Source organism: Populus alba, chromosome 3 (assembly GCF_005239225.2).
Source record: "Populus alba chromosome 3, ASM523922v2, whole genome shotgun sequence".
In the NCBI taxonomy this organism is placed as follows: Eukaryota; Viridiplantae; Streptophyta; class Magnoliopsida; order Malpighiales; family Salicaceae; genus Populus; species Populus alba.
In genome coordinates this window covers 14,287,955-14,310,244 of record NC_133286.1, presented here as the reverse complement: position 1 = coordinate 14,310,244, position 22,290 = coordinate 14,287,955, and the positions used below count along the sequence as shown (strand labels likewise).

Genomic DNA, 22,290 nt, shown 5'->3' with positions numbered 1-22,290 from the left:
TTTGTCTAGGTTAAGTGCTCAAGAGTTGATGGGTTCTTAGAATCTTATAAGAAAAAATTAGTGATGAGGAGTTCAAAGTTAGTAGAGAGAGCTTTTCAATTGTATTCATGGGATGGTAGGTATGCTTGGCTATTTTATTGGTATATAGCTGCTGGATAGATCATGTTTCTCCCCAGAATTCATATGTTCCACATGATATTTCTGATTATTTTAGATAACAGCAGCAGCTTCTGCTGGATAGCTCTAAGACTGCTGAATAAAAATTGTAGATGATATTGACAAGTTTGATTCTGACTGGAAGCACATTATGGCAAACTGTCTTTGAAAATGTTGACTGCTGGTTCAAAATAACGTCTATATGCGTGCCACCCCAACCATGGAAGTATTATATTCAACTGGATTTCAGAATTTTCCTCTGAATTCTTCTCTGCAATTATCCAGCTTCGTGCAAGGTCACGGGGAGTTTCATTTTGACTTTTGTTAGGTGTAGCTTCCAAGCATCGGCATAAGGTAATCTGCGGGTGCAGTGACATTGATCGGATGCGTGCCATTGGAGTGGTTGAGTTAGTGACTCGGTCAGGTGGCCTCCTCAAACCCCTGATAGTGACCCTGGCACATGAATACTCAGTGATAGATTGTTTAGGTAAATTCTATAATTGTTTATCCAAGTAAGCTGGTCCAGTCTCTCACGTCCGTGGTAGCTAGCCAGCAAGTAACGACATGGCCGTCAGGGAGCACCTCGGAGGTGTAATAAAGTCATTGTTTATGACTTCCAAAGTATCAATTTGTCCATGCTTGTTTTGCTGTATGTTGGATCAACCAATTTTTCTAATCCAATCACTGATTCAGATAAGGAAGGAATGATAAGAACATGAAGCCCACAAAACAAAAACAAAAAAGGCAAAAAGCTTTGAGCGTTGAGTCTTGGTGGCCTTAACGTGCCAAATATGCCGAAGCCATCCAATTTCAACCAAGGATTAGGAAGGAGTTTCAATAACGAGTAGTTAACGTGATGGTTAGAACAAAAGTATACTATTATTCAAACTAATTAATGGATGGTGACATGCATCAAGTTGAGTCTCTATGCATAATTTAATTGTTGCTTAATGTCTTTCCTGTAAAGGCAGAGTTAATTATAATAAATTGAGTATTCTCAGGATTGAATACACAAACTAATTGCTAATTGATTATATATGCAGCTGACAATGTCCAACATGGAAGGCTAGCTCTTAAATTTAAGAGAGACATCGAAGGCAGGAGGAGCTTTCGTCAATGGTGACATTAACAAATAAATCTCTCATGTATTTCGAGGATTTGACGCTTCCCACTGTAAGTTATTCCAATAATATCCTGTTTTTCTGCCCTTCATTTTCCCCTTCATATTTTTTTTTTCCTAGCATCATAATTAAGCCAGTTCACAAATAACTTCATCGTCGTATAATTAGTTTTTTCTTTTTTGAAAAAAAAAAAATGATGAGGAGGAGAGAGGGGTATTATATTGCTTTCATTTGCAAGCTCGTTTTTTCTCCAGGTTCAGGTTATAGTAATGACAGCAAGCATGAGATGTTCTCGATGTCGTCAAAGAGTTTCCCAAGTTATTTCCAGGATGTCTGGTTTGTTATAGAATCCTTTCATTATTATATATATATATATAGTTGAAATCACCACTGTTAATCTTCTTATTCTGCGCATAGCAGGGTTGAAAGAGTACACAGTAGATGTGCACAACAAACAAGTAATTATGAAGGGAGATATTGGAAAGCAGTGGAAGAAAGAGGATGATCATTCCAATGACGAAATGAACAATGAGCGTTGTCAGAGATTAAAACTGTTCTTGAGATCTTTCGTGGCGAATTGCTTTGGTAATTATATGGCTAATTAAGACAACCCATGAATTAATATAGCAACAACTTTTGCCGTTGAAAGTAATTGATTAGTGCTATTTGTCATGTGATTTTTGTTTGTTTTTTGGTCCGTATTCTTATGCGACTCTGTGAAAATTAAGCACCTTGAAATCCACATTCTATCAAAACAACCATATACACGCCAAGATTGGCTTTGAATTATGATGGGAAAATGATAGAGGCCATGCGTCTTGCCCAAGCCATGATCGGATCCCTGTACCATCCGTCAAGTACTTAATTTGGGATCTAATGTTTATGCTTATGAGACCTCTCTGCGTTGCTATTTATCATCTCTCTTACCAAACTATGCTCGAGTGTCTTGGGATGCAGTCTCTATGCCTGTTAGACCTTCCCATTGTTGGCAACAAAATCTGGTTTTTTCTTGGGCTGCGATGATTATGCATCCTTAACATCCTTGGCTAAGGATTAATCGAATTTAATAAGTTTCAGTGAAGAGATAATGGATCGGTGATGTTCAAACCATCTAACTTCAGCTCGTTTGTCAGACTCAATCTCAGCAAATCATGTAGAAGCATCCTTTAAGGATGATCTTTAGCTACGAGCTAATAGAGGAACCAACTCATCCCTCGCGGCCAAATTAATATATCCAACTCTTTTTTTCTTTTGAGAGCTTCCTTCACCTCGTTTTCCTTCTCTTGGAGCTTTCGGATTTCATCTTCAATAGTTGCCAACTCATTTGATGAGGAGATATGGGCCCTCGACTCCTGGACTCGCTGCTCAATCTGGGGGTTCTCAGCTAGCTGCTTGTTCAACAAATCCTTCCTTCTTGATAGCGAGCACTTCAATCTATTCATTTCGCCTTTCCACAACGTCCACACGGTCAGACTTTGGGTCTTGGACTGTGTTTAGGAAGAACTCGCCATTGAGTGAGGTGCTCGAGTGGCTTTGTGCTTCCATCATAAATGTTCTTGCCACATCAAAATTATCAACCTGAAACAAGAACACAGGAATTTGTTAGAAGAACTTGGCTTTCAACCATAACTGAGTGGTTTCGAAATTAGCCACTTAGACTTCAAATGTAGGCGAACTCGTGCCAACCCTTGGACTGAAGAAGGATGCAACATGAACCTCTCTCTTCAATAACGAAATAAGTCGCTTGGGAGTTTCCATAGCTTTCTCACTGGTCATTCTTGTTTCAACATTAAGCTCATTGGCTGCAACTTCTCTGATAGGAACTACCTTACTAGGAGCAACTGGTAAAGTTATTGATGGTTGATTAATGGCAGAAAGTAAACCTGGTAGCACAACTTAAAGATTTGAAAGCACAAAGGAGTAAAGAGGCTATAGCTCTTGGGTTGATTTAAAAAGGAGTTGATGATCCTATTTTCTCAAGGATTAAGAGAGCAACAAATACAAAGCAAGCATGGAAGACTTTGCATAGTAAATATGAAGATGATTTAAATGTAAGAGTTATCAACTTTCAAAGTCTTGGAAGAAAGTTATAGAATATAAAAATAGAGGAAAATGATGTTGTTGATGAGTTTTCTAATAGGATTGTCAAGGTTATGAATTAAATAAAAAGTTGTGATGAGGAAATTAGTGATGGAAGATTTGTAGAGAAAATGTTGATTAGTTTTCTAGAGAAGTTTGATCCTATTATGACAGTTATAGAAGAAACTAAAGACTAGTCTAATTTGAGTGTTCATGAGTTAATGGATTCTTTGAAGTCTTACAAGAAGAGATTAATGAAGAGAAGTAAAAAATCAATATAGAGTGCTTTTCAATCAAATCATACTCTTGGTAAACAAAGCCAAAAGAAGGCATCTATAAGTAGTGAGAAAATAAATGTTGAATCCTTTAGATATGAAGGATATTAATAGAGGTAAAAGTAAAGAAATGGATAGAAATTAAATGGGAAGAGGAGGAACGAATTTGGACAATAACTATGGTGATTTTAAAAGGTGTTATTCTTGTAGTAGATTAGGTCCTCAGTCTAGAAATTATTAATATAAAAAAGAGATATAATATTTCAATTATAAGGGATATAGTCACTTAGCAAGCAAAATGTTACAACAATGGGCAATGACTCACTGATAGTACTTGTAGCAATCATGTGACACTAACGAAAGACTAGTTCAATTATATTGATACAAAGAGGGAAAACTAGAGTGAAGTTTGGGAATAGAGAGTTTATGAGTGTACCATTGGAGTTGAAATTAAGAATGGAAAAGAGGTCATTCATAAGGTAATGAATGTGCCATGAGCTTACCAAAATTTATTGAGTGTAAGACAACTTATGGATCACATATATTTCATTGTATTTTTAAGGTTAATATTACACCATTTATGGTAAAACACCAAGGAAGCAAGTTATGGCAAGAGTGAAGATGGTGAATAGGTGATTTCCACTTGACTTAAAGTGTGTAAAAGATATAATTCGATTACTTGAATTTTAATAGCCTCAAATTACTTCACCAAAAGAACATGGTTCGAAGACTTCTGTTCCTTAAGAGATGAGAGATGCTTATAAAGGATGTGTTCTTGGAAAACATCATTGACAATTATTTTCAAGAGGAGTAGCTTGGATAGCCAAGAATGTAAATGAGTTAGTGCACACCAACATTTATAGTCCAGTATCCACTCCATCTTATTTTTAAAATAAATACTTTATATTATTTATTGATAATTATAATATAATGATATGGGTGGTGTATTTTATGAGGCAAAAACTTGAAGTTGCTACTATTTTTAAGAAATCTAAATGTTCTATTGAAAAACATTGTAGTTTTTATATAAAAATAATAAAAAGTGACAGGGATAAAAAGTACACTTCAATATAGTTTTAAGATGAGCGGTGAGAAGAATATTACTTTAAAAAGTGGAGTATAGAGAAGAATATTGTATTTTTAAAAGTTCTTGAGATGAGCAAGAAAAAAGGAATTTTAATATCTGAGTTATTATAGAAAATACCAAGCGAGTAACAATCATGTGTGTGTAAATGTCTATAAAATCTGCCCTCCACCTTTACCCCCAACGCAAAATGAGCATCTCCTTCAACGATAGCTCTGTGCACCTCTTCTAACCCCCAACGCAAGCTTTGTTAGATGTTGCTAACACATTACTCATTACCTTGTCTCAACCTGTTAACTACAGTGCAAAACCACCTGATCTCACTTGGATTAATTCAATGGAGGTAATTTTCACGTTTAAGAAAAACTAAACAATAGACTAACGAAGAGAAGGACATTCATTTTCATAGGTTTTACGTGGATCCCATCTGTGAAGAAATGGCTCCCGCTTGACTTAGAGATGGGAGAACTGGCTCCCTCAAGTTTGATCAACTTTCAGCAATTAAATTGCACCGTAACAGTAAAAGGAGGATTTACAAAATAGCTATTGCTAAACCAGAAAATAAAGATGAAAATAAATCGAACCATTTCCCTTCTTTTAAGATTCTTCCTCTATGCAAATGGATAGAATAACTACATACATTGGATCTTTTCCCTAAGAACCAACAATGTCAGGTGCGCTGTGAGAGAGAAAACTCTACTTGAATTCTATTTGTTGATCTTGTGCAAATACATCTCATGTCCACCAGAGAATGTTAGCCCACTGTTCGGGTCAATCACTGTTTGGGTCAATAAAAAAAAAAAAAACAGCGATTTTAGCAACAAACTTTATCCAAGCATTAAGCAGGGTGCAATTTGTAAATGTAGGAGAAATATCCAAAGTTTGGATGATAGTTTAAGGGTTTTCCCTGATCATGAGTCGATTTCCGTTGGGAATTTGAGTCAGTGGAAAAAGAGGAAGTAATACATAAATTACCTAAGTTAGAGAACTAGCATCTAACGAGATAGATGTTTCTGATGCAAATGTTTAGTTGCCAAGCCATGCAACTGAGAGGATCCCAGATTTGATGAGTCCTGAAATAGGAGTGAAGCCACCATGTAAGTAACCAATGGAAGCAACCATACCAGATAATCCAAGTAATACTTTAAATACCATTTCTTGTAGACCATCCTGAACATCGAAAAAACTGGGAATAGTCTGCGGTCTGAATTGTATCTGCCCCTGCAAGCATGAAAAGATTATCAGTTTGTAATCATGCACAGTCAATTCCAGTCACGGTAGGCATGATGATTTTTATGATTAAGCAAACTCCTAATTTTCAGTTCTGCCATGGCAGTCAGAACTTCCTCAACAACATCATGGCCCTATACAAAACAAACTTCTTGAGCGAAAACATGAGAATAGCATACCATCCCTTGCATCCTTTGTTGCATCATGTAATGAGCATCATCATTTGGTGCAATAGCATTCAATTGTCCCTACAAGAGGGGTCGGAGCAGGATTTAGATGTCAAGAATGGAGTAATAAGAGACACCACTATTCTTACATGCCAATTAAATTTCAATATGCATTACCAGCCCTTGCATGCTATGTGGATTACTATAACAATCATCACGACTAGAAGCTATGGCATTTAGATGTCCCTAAAAGAAAATTAAAAGGAAAAATAAGTGAGCTTTACGTTTTATAAGGTTAAGGTTGTTCTGTGTGATCATGCCTAGATAAATTCTCAAAAACTCCACAAGTCATGGTTATAATGATGAAATAGTAGCACATACCATTCCCTGCCCAGTTTGTTGAGAGCCAAAATACCCGTCGAGAGTTGGAACCCTTGAGTTTAGCTGTTCCTGCAACAGATTATTTTATAAACAAATTGAAAGTAGCAGGTAAAAGCATCACTTGAATAACAACAGAATAGTACAATGAAAATTTCATCATCAATACATGGTCACTATTAAACACATCATACCATCCCTTGCATAATCTCTCAGATTTTATAAGAACAATCAAGGGCTGGTGCTCGTAAGTTTGAGTGTCCCACAACAAGTATAATATCACAAGTTCTTCTGTAAATGTAATAGGACGAGTTACGCTTTTACACAGCATCACTAACCATTTGTTGCCAGCTATCATGCATCCGAATGGGTATGACCTCTGGGTCTGGATGTACCTGAACAATTTTTACAGTTCCACTCAAATGAATAACTAAACATGAAATTTCATTAAGACCTCAAGCAAACAAACACCAAAAACCCAACTGACCTGCTTCTTTCTGGATGTATCTTTCTTCCTACTTGTCTTGGTCGCACCATGAGCTTGATTCACTTCATCATAGTCAAGAGGACCGTTTGAAGGGGGCGAAGTTGGTTCTATTATGTTTTGAATTGAATTATTAACATTCTCGCACTTTCTCAAAGCATCTTCCAGTGCATTGAATGCAATATTGTAACTCTCTTGAGATAAAGAACCTTCATCACCCAGTTTAAAGGCCCGTCGACATAGATCGTTGTAGCGTTGAACCCTGGACTCGACCACATCTGACTGTTCTCTCATAATTTGTCTGCTCTTTGCATCCTTTGTCCAACGTTTCAATATATACTGAGATGGAATGATGTGCAGACCTGACATTTGCATAACAATCAACACGTGTCTACAAAGAAAACCATTAAACTCAAACAAACGGCATGAACAAGATAGATATGATGTCGTCTCATTCCACACCACAATGAAATATTGGTTATCTTCGAAATCTTGAACTTTGAAAGTTTGGGTTTCTCCATCTTCAGTCTCTTTTCTAGGATGACAAGCAACGACTCCTAAAACCTCAACCTGGAACTTTTTAAATATTGCATGTGTGTATATTGAGGCCATTTGTTTCCCAAAGGGTGATGGAGATTTCAACCCTGGTTGCTTATGCCAAGTTTCAAAATCTGCTTTTGCTTCCTCTTCTAACTTCTCTTGTAGCATTGCTTTTTGCTGTTCAAGAAACTCTTTCAGGGTGGTTTTCCTTTGCATGTATCTGTCAAATAGAGTGTTTATACTTTCTGACCGCTGGGTCGTAGACATCCCTGCCAAAAAGTTGTCTATCATGAAAACCGGTATCCATCTTTGACGATCTTCATACAACGATTGAAACCATACATCATTTCTTAAATTGAATATCTCGACCATTTTCCACCATCTTTTTTCAAACTGTTCACTGGTCCAAGACTTAAAGATGCATTTCTTAAATTTCAACATGAAATTTTCATGCTGCCTTGTCACATAACTCAGCTTCTCAGGAATCTTGCTGAATACATGCCACAAGCAAAAACAATGGCGTGAATTAGGAAAGACCTCTTGAATAGCTTCTTTCAGGGCATTGTCTTGGTCGGTGAGTATCACTCTTGGAGCATGACCACCCATTGCCCGAAGCCATGCTCGCATCAACCAAACATATGTTGTTTTAGTTTCATCAGCAACTAATGCACATCCAAGCAACAGAAACTGGAAGTGGTGGTTAACACCAATAAAGGGAGCAAATGGCAATTTGTACTCGTTCTTGAGATACGTGGTATCAAAGAAAATGACATCACCGAAATTTCCATAATCAAGCCTACCTTTGGCATCAACCCAGAAAACATTTCTCAACTGCTGTTCTTCATTCAGATCGACTGCATAAAAGAAGTTGGGATTCTCATCTTGCATATGCATAAAATGATCAAGCATAGCTTGAGCATCTCCTTCATCCAAAGCCAAATGCTTTGTGTTGCCAGATGGATTTGTAACACCACCCTTCTGGTTCTCATGTTTCCTATGCCCACCTGATTGTCTAGACATTGCAACATACAATTTTTTTGTCCTCGCCCTGATAGCATGCAACGCATCAACATTGTCGTTACCCAAATTTAAATTCCTATGACCGCGAAAGTAATATGCCTGGTCGGGAAAGATTTCATGGTTGTGCTCCTTGATGAAACTGCGGACAACCCATCTTCCATCTTGCTGCCTTCTCTTAACATGCATGCAAGCTTTGCAATCTGTTTTTGACCAAGACTGATTTATTCTACCACGTTTTCTCTTGACAGGAAGGCTTGTTGCAGCATCTGCATTTGAAACAGGCTGTGGCAATTCTATTGTACTGGTGTCCCGCTTGTTCCCATATCTAGTGCACACAAACTTTGCGTCAATAAATTTTCCAGATATCCTTGATCGTCGGCTCGCTTTTGTTATGGTGGAAAATCCCACAGACTTAGCATACTCTTTGTAGAATGAAAATGCTTCATCCTTCGATTCAAATTCCATTCCATCATGGGGCTCTGCATCTTTCACAGAGTTCAAGTTTATTCCATCTCCAGCATTTGGTTTTTTTCTACCATCAAGAACTCTTCTATTTATAACTGTTCCAGTCTTCTCACAACCATTCCCACCAATGTCAGGAGAATTCACAATGATTTGATCTCTTTCATGTCCTCCACCACCACCATCCACCGTATTAACATTCACATTGGGCCTTCTATCTTCCTTATGATATTCTCCTGAAGGTTGCTCCAGATCTATCCCCATGGGGGAAATATTTTAAACTGAACTTACAACATATGCACCTGAAATATTCAAAATCATGCGCCAGTCAAAGCCTAATAAAAAGATGAACCACAAGCATATACATATTTCTGATCTATCATTCAAACCAGCTCCCACATAGTACAACTAGAGTGAAAACAGGAAGGTTTAAACTGGCGACAACCTGATTCCATGTGGTAGATATGTTCTCTGTAAAAATAAATCCTAAAATGCGCAACATTTGTATGCACCAGCAACGAAGATTACACGCATGAGACTTCAGGCCTTAAAAGAAGAAACCCAAAAAGGATTTGAATTAACTATTTACTAATTGTGTTAAGCACTTCATCAATCAAACACACGACGTGATATCATCAAGAAATCACTTTTTTTTTTTTTTTTTTGTAATTTGAAGCAAACAGACTTCAAAGAGGTTGATCATTCAAAACTAACATTGTCACTTCATAAACTTAAAAAAGAAAGTAAATTTGAAAGAAGCGCAAGTTGAACTTCTCACAGAAAATCCTGGAAGTGACTAATACCACCGGTTAGTATCCCAATTTAGCAAAGAACAAGAAATTAAAAAAAAAAAAAAAAAAAACCACATAACAAAATAGATTATTTAGCAAAAACAAACTAAAAGTACTTAAAATCACCAGTTCAAAATTGAAGCTTCAACACAAACACCAAGTATCATTACTGGCTGCTAAGTACCGACTTAAAAGAGAGAATAAAATCCACAACTGCAGTAAAGAAAAACAGAAATTTAAGAAACGGAACCGAACCCACAAAAGTAATTAGAGAAGAATCTAAAAGATATAAAATTTGAAAGATTGAGTGTTATTGCATACATGAAGTGATCTTCAACTTCTTCAAAATTTGAAGCGAGTAGAGAGGTTTCTGATTTTGCGAGTTTCTGGTGTGGGAAGGAGAATTGGATGCTGTACTCGCATTGGTTAATTGCGATACTCGCGTCCCGTGTTCTGGCTTTGCTGGGCCTCCTTCACTTGGACTCCCAAACCAATTTGGGTTTCCTTTCTTCTGTCGGTCGACCCAGTTTCCAGTTAAATAATTACTAGCCATTGAGCCCCCGTTTTCCTGCTGCCAAGGCTTTTTTTAAAAAACAAGATTATTGAATTTTATAACAATTAAAATAAATATTTATAAGAAATTTAACGTTTTAAATATACAGTGTGTGTGTGTATGATCAAAATTCCTTTTTTATTCATACAATATTTTTTTGTTTTGATAAAAATATTGTTTTATGAGCAACATAATTTTTTAAATAAGAATTTAAGGCAATTAAGATATACATATGTATTAATTTCAATTATTTAAATTAAGAAAAAAATAAATATATTCCTTTAATCAAAACTAAGATTGCTTATTCATTTACCTCTTATCTATTCTGATGAAAAATATTTTTTTTATTGAGAACATGATTTTTAAAATAAAACATTATAATGATATAAAAGGTAAATTTTAATTTTGAAAATAAATAAACATGATGTTATGATTTTTATGCTCATGTATAAAAAAATTAAAGAATAATTAATTTTAAAAAACTCAAAACTCAAAATAATAAAATAAAAATTTTATTCTTATTGAATACTAACGAATGTTTTTTTAATTATGCATATTAGATTCATATAATTGTTAAAATTAATATAAAAACTAATTTTATTTGAAAATTATTGCATAACTGGATGGTTTTTTAAAATATTATTTTGATAACTTTGTTTAAATATAATTTAAAAATATAAAACAATTAAATAAGTAATAAAAAAAGTATAAAAGTCAAAAGAATCATACCAAGCTTGCAAGTCTGGCCTTTGAAAAAAACGAGCGCATATAGACCTAGAAGACTAAGGTAACAAGCTATATTTTCTTTAAAATTAATAAGAGATCCGACTAGAACTAACTCTAAGCTAGGGGTGAACAAAAAAACCGATAAACCGATTAAATCGAGAAAACCGAGAGAAAAAAACCGAAAAAACCGAATCGAAAAAAAAACCGAATTAACCGATTAAAAAATCACAAAAAATATCCGGTTCAGTTCGGTTTCAATTTCTAAAGCCTAAAACCGATTGAACCGAACCGGTTCAATCAACCAACACTTCAAAAAAAAAAAAAACTATAAATACAAATGTTTCCTAACCCTAGCCGCCCCCCACCCCTCACCCTCTCTCTTCTCTGCATTTCACTTTACCCTCTGGAAATAATTCTGAAAGTTTGAAGGAGACACAAGCTAACTCTGTGCCATTTAGTTACAAGAATTCCCTAGTGAGAAGTTCCAATCTGCATCAGAATAAGGAAGGTTATATATCGGGAGATAAGGAAGAGGATTTAGGGGAGGAAGGTGATTGGTGGGGGATTACGTTTTAATATACTCCAGGATTTAAAAGTGCTATGATGGATGCTATACGAGCTGATTTTGGAGATGGACAACGTCTAATGGAGCTCAAGCAGATCCGTAACCATCTCCAGCTAGCCTTGGCTCTTTATAGTGGGGTTTATCTCTCTCACTTTACCCTCTGCTAATAACCCTAGCCGCTGCCCCTCCCTGCCTTTGATTTTCCTCCCCTCCCTTATGAATTTGGTTCCTTTGGGTTTTAATTCTCTTGTTGAGTCTGTGCCACAAATAGAATTGGAATAGCATATCCATTCCTTTTCTTTTGTTTTTCATATTCCTGAATTTCTACAACCCCCTGCCATCTTTTGTGAGATTTCATTTCAATGATCAGCGTTGCGGTCAAGGTTGTAGGAGAAGCAGAGAGGACCATTGGGTTTGACCGGTTAGGAAGGGAAAAAAACCGAACCAAACCAAACCGAAATTAATCAGTTTGAACCGGTTTTCGGTTCTGTTCGGTTTAAAAAATTAAAAAAAATAAAATCAGTTTGGTTGTTTATTTTGGTTTAAAACCGGACCGAACCGGAAATGCTCAGCCCTACTCTAAGCTAGACCAACTAGAAAATTGAGGTCCGGATAATGTAGGCTCCAAAACCTAAATTTCAATTTTTTTTTTCTAAAACATGTAAAAAAAAAAAAACCATTATACAAATTTCAATAATCTCATTTCTAACCCTAAAACACCACCTAACCAATCCAAAAATCCAAATAAAACTAAATTGAAATAAACTTTTAAGTATTATAATATATTTTTTATAGTATAATTAAAGGTATTCTAATATATTTTTTGTAGTATAATTAAAGACCCAAACAACCTAATACGATCAGGATTGCACCAAAAAATTTATTACAAGTTTCAACCAGACCAATTACAAGATAAGATAAAGGTCAAAATGTATTCAATGGGTTTAAATCAAAATATTTGTGCTAATATAGTTTTCAAGAAGACTAGATCAACAAGAAGTGAAAATAAAATCTTAGTTAATTTAATTCATGTACAAGATGGGCCTGATCCATCTACTTTATGAGCTAATTAATTTTGATTATCAAGAGTTTATTATTTCTGATGCACAGTATTACTCTAACAAGCATAATTTTTTATTTGACTAATGAGTCTGATTGAAATTTTACAATAAGTTTTTAGACGTCTTGTTTTATATTGAATTAAAATTTTAAAGAAATCAGACATTAGAAAGGCCTTGTGGTAAAGTCTAGAAGCTACTATATGAGAATTATATTAATTTCCTCATTGATTTATGATTTTTTTTTTTGTATTTTATTTAGAATTCTTTTATTATTTTTTCAAAATTAATTAGGATGTTTTTACCAATTATAAATAGGTTTATTTAGCTTATATTTAGTTTTTATATATATATAAATTTTGATTTCAACAATTATTATTGTGTGCGAGAAGTTTTGTTGATGCTTTTTAGCTCTTCATTAAACTACTTTGACTTATCAAAGAATTAATAATGATTCGTGGCATTTTCTATACTTCTCGTTGACATCTCTTTATAAGTATTGGGTGGGGATTGAGTTATTTATAGTCTTGTTTTTTTAGATACAAGTTATCGTTATGTCAAACTCAAGTGATATTTCTTTTATTTTTAAGTTTTTGCATACTTTATTGTTGTCGAGTTCTTTATCTTTTTAAAAAACTAGTTGTGGCATCAAGTTTTTTGAAAAAAAAATAAGAAGAAAAGGAAGAAGGACAAACAAAATCACAAGAAAATAAAATTTTTGGGTTTGTTGCAAATCTTGATTCAAAGAAACATGGAGTCTATCCATTTACTTTAAATCTAAAAAAAAAAAAATCTTGATTTTAGGATTTTTTGAAGACAAATATATTTTTAGGTTTACTTGGTTGAGTTTTTCTTAAGAATTACAAAAATTAATAGTTTTTGCACCATTGTCTTTTTACTTAAATTTCGGATACACACACATGCTATTGTTATTTTGAGTCATTTAAATTTTTTTTCATCAGTTTCTTAACTTTTTTTAGTCTTTTTTCATCTCTTTTTTTAGCCTAGGAAACAATTACAATTGTAACGTGGATTGGACGGTATAATCAACATTGTCTTATTTGTGTCTGGAGAATCTCCTGAACAAGTAAAATGCCATTCTTTTTAGTTTTAATTTTGGATATTAATTTAATTTTTACTTTTACTTTTAATTTTAATTTTAATTATTCATCACCCTTAACCATTTCCCCCCCTTCCTACATTGTGAGTTTGATAAAATTATAAGGCAACCTTTTGCTCATCTAGATAACTAGATCTACGTCCAGAAACTAAGTACATCTTTATGAATGATAATTTAGCTCGATCCAACAAATGCCATTTACACCCCGTTAAAAAAAACAATTTATTTTATCAATAAGATGATACACACACACACTAGATTCTTATGTCTGCTCGCTATTTGTAACCATTCGCCATCATCAAACGGATTCAAATAATTAAATTATTATTATTATTGTAAACTTTATTTTATTTTAATGGTTTAATTGTATCGGGTTATATTAAGAAAAAATACACTAGAAATAGCTAAAAACCCGAGTCAGCACAATTTTGAGTGAGATCGAGCTCCAAAACTGACAGGGTACAAGCAGTGGTCGGAGGAGGAAAAGAAATCAACTGCCATTGACGTCCGCCTCGTGAGTGCAATTGAAAACAGAAGCATCTATGGCGGAATGAATGCAATTTATTTCCCGTAGCTCTTAATTCTACTAGTAGAAAACGACATGTCGTCTTTGTCATCAACCAAACGAGGAATTGGCGGCGAACAGCAATGGGACTACAAGAACAAGATTCAAATGGAATGTTGATGGATCCTCTATCGGAAAACCTGGCCCCTCCGGAATAGGTGGTGTTTTGCGGAATCATCATGGAATACTTTTAGGTATTTTTTCTATGCCGATTGGGATCTTAGACTCTAATGTAGCTGAGCTGAGAGCAGTAGTCAAAGCTATCGAATTGTCAGCCTCTAACTGCTTCTTACATCATAAACATATTATTATCGAATCTGATTCTGCCAATGTCATTAGCTGGATGAATAATTCTTATAATAGGTCTTGGATTCATCATAAACTCTTCTCTTCAGCTCAGAGGCTAGCTTCATGTTTTGATTCAATCACCTACTCTCATTCTTACCGGGAAAGCAATCACATGGCAGATCATCTCGCTAAACAAGGAGTGCACAGAATATCTGATTTTGTGGCTTGGTTATGACCCTCATAGATAATTTATCGGTACTTTGTTTAATCCAATGCAGATTATGTTGATTGGGGCATTCTTTTGGCTCCTATGCAGGAACTAGATGGTGGAAGGTTTTATTGAGTTTGTAGGGTTTATGTTATATAGGTTTGCTAGCTAATTCAGCAAACTTTTTCTCTGTGTAATGATTGCATTGCATAATTTTGCATTACTTAATAATAACAGCTTCTTTCAAAAAAAAATGAACACAAACATACAATGTACGCAGTACTGTTTCCTGAAACTCTTTTTTTTTTAGTTTAATCTAAGTGTAATGAATCTAAACTGATTTTATTAACAAAGATTTTTGTTTTTTCCTATAATAATCTTTGTTGAAACATGTGATCCAGCACCCATTGACGTCGTTATAAAATTAATAATTGAAGTAAGGAAAATCTTTTACATGTATAATTCGATCCCACTCCTTTTCAACGGTCCAAATATTGAAGTATTCCATGTTAATTTGCTCAAAAGTATCCCATGTATATAATTTGAGATAATTGTGTGGATTATATAAAGACTTTTAATCAGTCCACCGAAATACACTGCATTTTCTTCTCGATCGCATGGATTGATCTCAACAGATAACTTGCATCACAAAATATATATAGCTCGGAGGGAAATAGAATGCGTTTTGCTTTCCAAGTGTTTGTAGTACGGTAGATATTGCATTTTTAAATATTTTTATTCAAAAAATACATTAAAGTAATATATATTTTTTAAAATTTATTTTTCATATTACTCCATAAAAACAATTCAAAAATATCTAAAAAATTAATTTAAAATAACAAAATTTAAAATTTTTCATAACACAGTTCAACCTCAACCGCACTCCAAAAAATACCATAATATTTTAACCATCAAAACGCTATATATAGCTGGCCTCCTGGAGTTTAACTCGATATTCAATTAATTACCTTCGAGATTACCAGGGGCCAAAAAGAATAATAAATCTTGAAGAATGGCCCATTAAACAGTGCCATAAATAACATAAAATAAAGCATTCACCAGGTGAACAACTCAGTGGTTACATTTTCAAGCGAGATGGATAATTAAAATGTGCTTTGGTTTGATAATGCAGGTGCAGATGCATAGTACACTCAATTTCCACATTAGTCGACACATTCCTCAAACGTTTAAAAATCCCTCGCTCTCACAAACCCACACTAATATAAGATAATTATCAGCCCACATGAGCCATGTTCACGATTTAGGGTTTCTATAGTTTAGAAAACAATGAAGCGAGACAAGATTTCTATTTTCTAGCCAGGTTGAAGACGACATGCAGGCACATGACTTCTCCGTCAAAATATATTGACCTTATGATCTCACTTTCTTGGATTATTTACCCATGCATGGTTTCGGTTGCCCTAGACAAAACTAATGAGGATTTAAAATAATACTAATAAAAGAACAAAAATAAGATATTGGAATTCCCCAAGTACTGAACCCTTTTTTTTTTTTTTTTTGAACAATCAGAAGAGATATTGACAGCCATTAATATTATAATATTAGGGAAACATTGGTTTGATTGTAGGATTATGAATCAAATCCTATCATTGTACTTAATAGTGACAATCATGATAATCATGATGGGGACGGGGACGATCGCAACACTTTTTTTTTTTTTTAGATGCGGTTTGTTTTTATATTCAAGATTATGTTTGAAAATGCATTTGGTTTTAAAAAAATATTAAATTTATTTTTTTAATGATTTTCTATCATGTGATTTCTCAAATACCTCGCCAATACTTAAATGTTTTTGAGAACCACTTGCGTAATTCCCTGCTATATTTTTTAATCTATTTTATAACATAATTAAGTTTCCCCATATATAGTTTTGATCCAGGAAAAACATTAACCAAGGGTGTGTGTGTGTGTGTGTGTTATATATATATATATATATATCTCGGCTGACATGAACTGCAAATTTTGGTAGGTCCAATTGTCGACGAGGCCCATATGAGAAAAATTTCTTAATCCTGTAAACACGTTCTGAGTTATCGATGCATACAAAATGGGGTGTGATGCCTGACACCTCAACCTCAATAGAAGGAAATAAAAAAAACCTGTCATGCTTGACCGTTTTCATATTGTTGCAATTCACAGCAGACTGACCACCTAATCCTTTTAATATATAAAAGGTTCAATTAGTCAAGCTAGCTAACAAACTAATAAAAGATATATAAAGCAGGATTTAATTAAAAAACAATCAGTGGGTTAGTTATGGGTATTTGAGGGTGTAACCTACAAATACATAAACTACATTTTAACTTAATATTATAATATATTTTTTATTTTTTAAAAATTATTTTAGTATCAGCATATTAAAATAATTAAAAAACATAAAAATATTCTTAAAAAAAAAAACATTATTTGTAACATAATTCCAAATGACACCTTAGTAGTTAACCACTTAAATGATTGATGGAGATTCTAGTTTTTCTTTTAGGATATGTGAGGCAGAAAGGCAAGTGCCTAATCTATAAAGGAAGAAGAAGAAAAGGAAAAACACAAAAAAAAACTCATTGCCATCTTAATATAAAAAACAAAAAATATCTTCTTAAAATATTTTTTTCAAAACCAAACCGTGTTTTTTACTAGTTATATGAATTATCTTTAAACTTGTTAAATTTACTAGATCACATAGAACCAATTACCTTCCACACAATTTACTTTTAAACCAAAACTAGAATAAAAAAAAATCGGATCTAAAGATTTCAACGTTAACCTATTAGGTCATGTTTAATAATAATATAAAATAATTTTTTTTTATATTAATTCTTTCTTTTTATATTTAGAAAAAATACATTAAAAAATATATTTAGTGTAGCGCGTGCCAATTAACTAGTTAATTTCTAACACAAGTGTTTAGTATGTTAATATATAGAAATAAAAGATGGTTTTCATTAATTAAATTACAGTATGGACTATATATTTGCTTGAACAAATCAAAATCTTCTCCTCAAGTCTTTCAGTATTTTAATTTATTTTTTTTTATAATAAAAACAGAGTATGAATCCCCTCCAGATTATAATATTCTAACCTTCAAAGAAAAAAAGAAAGAAAAAGGATATGTTAAATAACTATCAATTATCTATTACAGTTGCTGCCATTGACCATGATCCATGGCACCTACCCAATGCCATCATACCTACAAAATATGTGTCTTTTCCAAATTTGGTGAAGCTTCTAAAAACCAAGAGAAATAGTAAAATCATTCAACTTTAAAAATCTACGTACCATACAGTGATATGAAAACAACTGTAATATAATAAACCACAGGAAGCTTTGAACTGAAACCGCGTGGATACCACTGGCACCGCCTAATACTATACATCAAGGAGAGGTACGTTTCATTTTTATTTTTTATTTTTTTATATATGCCTGCCATTGCAAGGGCATGTTCTAAGCACATGCAAGCAATGTAAAGAATCTTGATGAACAGCAGTCAAAAAGTTCCTCTTTTTTTCTTTTCTAATTCTTGCAAACCCTAAACTCCTCCTTACAATAACTTTGACTAGGTAAAAGCGGACCAAAACCCATCTCGCAAGCAATCTTCGGTCTATCTTTTAATTTTTTAAGTAGCGAACAAGGTTAAATAATTAATTCATATGTAAGAAGTTCATGGGAAGAAGTTTTGCCCTCGTTAGGGCAGTTGTTCGCAAACAAAATTCTGGGCAGTAAGTCAAAGCATTCCTGTCCCATTGTTCGTTCTTGCCAAGAATTTTCAATTTTTTACTTATTCCCACAATAATGTTTTTTTTTCCAAAATAATGTTTTTTTTTCCACAATAATGTTATGGGAATTTGGTCATCTAACGGGGAAGAAACACAGTGACGAACATCTTTGTTTCGAAAGCAAAAATTCTATTTTTCTCAATATTAGCTCGAATGCTTCAAATCAAGATTTAAGTATAGTCAAGTTGGAGAAAGTGAATTAGTTTACAGGGAGCTTGCGGAGAACAAATTGGTGCACGCACAGGAGAGAAATTAACTATACCAGTTTCTCATGAAATATGTTTTCAATATATGTATGTAATATATAAGATTCTTTTATAGGCTACAAGATTGTTTTATATATAGGCTACAACCCGTGTATTATCTCGCAACAAAACAAAGCAACTTGGAGGTGAGAAATAAGATTCTTTTATAGGCTACAAGAAACTATATCTCGCAACCCGTCCATGACGGGATCGGTCAAGATTGCAAAAAGTTATGATGATCACCATGATAGAGAGAATCTGACACGAGTGATGATTGTTTATTCGGTTCTTTTCTCTTGGATTTTACTTCTGACATCAGAGCAAACAATATGGTATTGAGTTTCTATTTGTTTATAACTACCCTAATGGAGCTATCGTCGCCGTTGAACAGTCAAGCCATGGAATTAACTAATCTGGAAAAGAACAAAGAAGGAAAGAAAAGGAGGAGAAGGGGGCTGTCAAAAGAAGGATTGCTGTGAATTATAAAAGTCAAGAACCAGTGCTAGGCCCTCTTGAACGTTATTAAAAAACCTGCATCGGTTGCTTGCTCAGAGAACCTGCAATGCCATGGCAGAAAGCTGAGAGCGCAGATCGGACATGAGAGTAGAAAGTGAAAGAGTCAGGAAAGAGTTCAGGTCTTCATGCCTAGCTAGAAGTGAAGGTCACGCGCTGACACACATCCTGGATATTCCAATCGAAACCATGTGCTTGCTCTCTTTCTCTGGCAGCCATGTGACGGACGCATCAAGAGGCTCCACCCTTTGGTCTGCTATGCAGAAGAGGCCCTGGCTCGTTTTGACTTATGGCGACTCTTATGATCTCACTGTCTTCTTTCTACACTACAATATTTCTGTGCCTAATTGTACTAAAATTGCCCCTTCAATTATTGCTCTTTTTTTTTCCTTTTTTTTTTTAAAAAAAAACCCTTTAATGAAAGGCTTCAATTGCTGCAGAAATTTTAAAACGAGCCCGTCTATTAATTATTTTAAATTATTTAAATATATTGATATTAAAAATAAATTTTAAAATAAGTAAAAAAATATTATTTTAATATATTTTCAAATAAAAATAATTCTTCCTACCATAACAAATGAGAGCTATAATAAGAATCTGCTGGTTTGAGAGCTTTGCTAAGAAAAAGAGTTTTGTTTAAGATTTTTTTTTTCCAGAGATAAATGAAAGGATTGATATCTTATTGAAAATAAATAAATTAAAGAGCAAATTTCTCATCACTCTCTTTGATTAGATTAGTTGATTAGAGTTATTTCCACTAATTAATGCATCTCAACAAACAAAATCTACAACATATACTACAACACTTAAACATCACATTTGTCCAGCTGATTAGTGGATTTAAATAGCAATTTTCAACCGTTACAATGGAAATGGGAAGCTGCATATTTGACTCCTCCACCACCACCCCCTGCTCGTCACTTCTTTAACATATAATATGAGGTTGTTCTTTAACATGGATATGCTTCATGTCATCAAAACCTATGAAACGTCGTTGCTTTAATGTGTTCGAACAATTCCCAAGAAACTGGTTTGGTAGCTTAGGCACATCGCAGCATTAATTATATTTGATGAATTTTAGGTGGAGCTACTAATTATACTCTCCTATGTCCTATCTAAGCTAGCTTCCTTCAGTCTATACGTATTTATGACACAACCACCGTTTGTTCTTGGGAAGAAATCAACGGGTTCTTCCAAATTGAGGCAAATCATTAGTGTCTGATGAGAGGACCCCAGATTATCAAGATTTCCAGCGACAATTTTAGGCTTACAACTTCAATCCTGACAGGAAATTTAATTGATGGCAGAAAGGAAAAGGCCAATTAATTATTGTATATATAGAGAGTGTTCTTCCTTCTTTTTATGGTTCAAAAAAGGAGAAAAACAGCTCCACAAAAGTATTATAAATTCATAAGAAGGAATACAGACAGACTAGAACGCGCTCGGATTAAAAGCTTTTTTTAGCTGGAAAAAAATGATGGGCAGAGATCATCAAAGCGTTTTCTATCCTAAAAAGAAATTTAATTGTGAACGGAAAATTGAATCCCTATATTTAATAAAATTGATCAAGAATTATATATGTTAATAAATATTTAAAAATACAATTAAAACTAATTAAAAACTAAATTGAAAAATTATATCTAATTTTGTATTATAGAATTTTTTTTTTAATTTTTTATTTAATTATATAACAACAAGAAAAAAATTATTATTAAACACTAATTTCGCTACATTCAATTCAACCATTCTAGATCAAATACATTAAATTTAACCATCCTAGATTACTATCTCAAATCTCAATGCTATGAATAGCCTAAGGCCTACCCCACAACTCTATTTTTTTATCAAATTATATGCAATACGGATAGTCCCTTACTCGTATGGCCGGCTACATCACCCCAAAATTTCTTTTCCCATATCATAAGAATTCATGCCTGGCAATACCTCATCCCCCCTCTTATGGTCAGCCTTAAAAAAAAAAAAAAAAACCCCTTGTAAATATACACTGTTTTTCACTTTGCATGAAATTCCATGTTAAAATTAACAAATTTAATTTCATCACTTAAAAAACAAAGCCCCACTCTCCCTCTTGGACCGTAAGTGCACCTCCTCCCATGACTCCCTCTATATGTATTCTACTATTCTTCCAACTTTCGCACAAGTCACAACCTCCCCTTGTAGCTTCCAATTCCCAAGTCCCTCCTCCCCCGGTTCAACTCACAACAAACACCACCGCTACTCTAGATACAAAATGGCGCAAATGTTGCTCCTTTGGTGGTCAAAAACCACCACCAAGACCGGTGGTGTTGATACCATTGCCGCCACCAGCAAGACGGTTGAGAATATTGGCAGTACACAAAATTGTTTTTGTGGGTGTCTATCAAAGCTTTTGAAGAAGCTAAAGAAGAGAGGAAGAGTGATACGCGCTGCCGCTGCAAGTAGGCAATCTTCATTCCAGTGCCGGTATGATCCATTGAGTTATTCTCTCAATTTTGATACAAGTGGGTGCGGAAGCATGTTAGATGATGAAGATTACTACCACTTCTGTGCTTTCACGTCAAGGTTTGTGGCCAACCCATCAAGAAGCAGGATCAGTACTACATCCTCTTCTTCAAGAATACTAGTGGCCACTTCTCACTAGAATAAACTAACGCTGCTTAGTCCCATGTTTTGCTGTCTTGTTTTGGTCTCTTTTGTTTTCTGGAAGTTAACGTGTCTTAGTTTTAGTCGCTTCTGATGGAGCATCGTGTGTACATTCAATGGAGGATCTGATCTGATCGCATCTTAAGTTTCATTCTTCTAGGTAAAGAGAGTTAGTTATTATCCACGGAAGAGAGAAGCTAGCTAGCCTGAAATGGGTATGGGCTTTAC

At 34.2% G+C, this 22,290-nt stretch overlaps 2 protein-coding genes and 1 non-coding gene across 6 annotated transcripts; 2 read left to right on the top strand and 1 right to left on the bottom strand.

Moving 5' to 3' along the window:
• The first annotated feature begins 228 nt into the window (after positions 1-228).
• Positions 229-2,083, top strand: LOC118028603 (uncharacterized). Its single transcript, XR_012169511.1, has 3 exons — positions 229-1,329; positions 1,532-1,613; positions 1,698-2,083. It is a non-coding gene; the product is annotated as an uncharacterized protein (transcript).
• Positions 2,084-5,197: 3,114 nt separating this feature from the next.
• Positions 5,198-10,260, bottom strand: LOC118028604 (protein FAR-RED IMPAIRED RESPONSE 1). Of its 4 annotated transcripts, XM_035032252.2 has the most exons (10): positions 10,109-10,249; positions 9,914-10,000; positions 6,978-9,298; positions 6,829-6,885; positions 6,494-6,562; positions 6,290-6,358; positions 6,125-6,193; positions 5,868-5,936; positions 5,691-5,788; positions 5,198-5,493 (listed from the first exon to the last, which is right to left on the bottom strand). In XM_035032252.2, exons 3-9 carry the CDS (start codon positions 9,258-9,260, stop codon positions 5,711-5,713), a joined length of 2,694 nt encoding a protein of 897 aa, XP_034888143.1. In that variant the 5' UTR covers positions 9,261-9,298; positions 9,914-10,000; positions 10,109-10,249; the 3' UTR covers positions 5,198-5,493; positions 5,691-5,710. The 4 variants fall into 4 exon arrangements, with proteins under 4 accessions (XP_034888143.1, XP_034888142.1, XP_034888144.1 ...); XM_035032251.2 differs by lacking the exon at positions 9,914-10,000 and having other exon boundaries at positions 10,109-10,260; XM_035032253.2 differs by lacking the exon at positions 9,914-10,000 and having other exon boundaries at positions 5,198-5,477; positions 10,109-10,260.
• An 11,410-nt stretch (positions 10,261-21,670) lies between these two features.
• LOC118028769 (uncharacterized) lies at positions 21,671-22,060 on the top strand. Its single transcript, XM_035032479.1, has one exon. The coding sequence runs from the start codon at positions 21,671-21,673 to the stop codon at positions 22,058-22,060; it is 390 nt and encodes a 129-aa protein (XP_034888370.1).
• Positions 22,061-22,290: the final 230 nt, after the last annotated feature.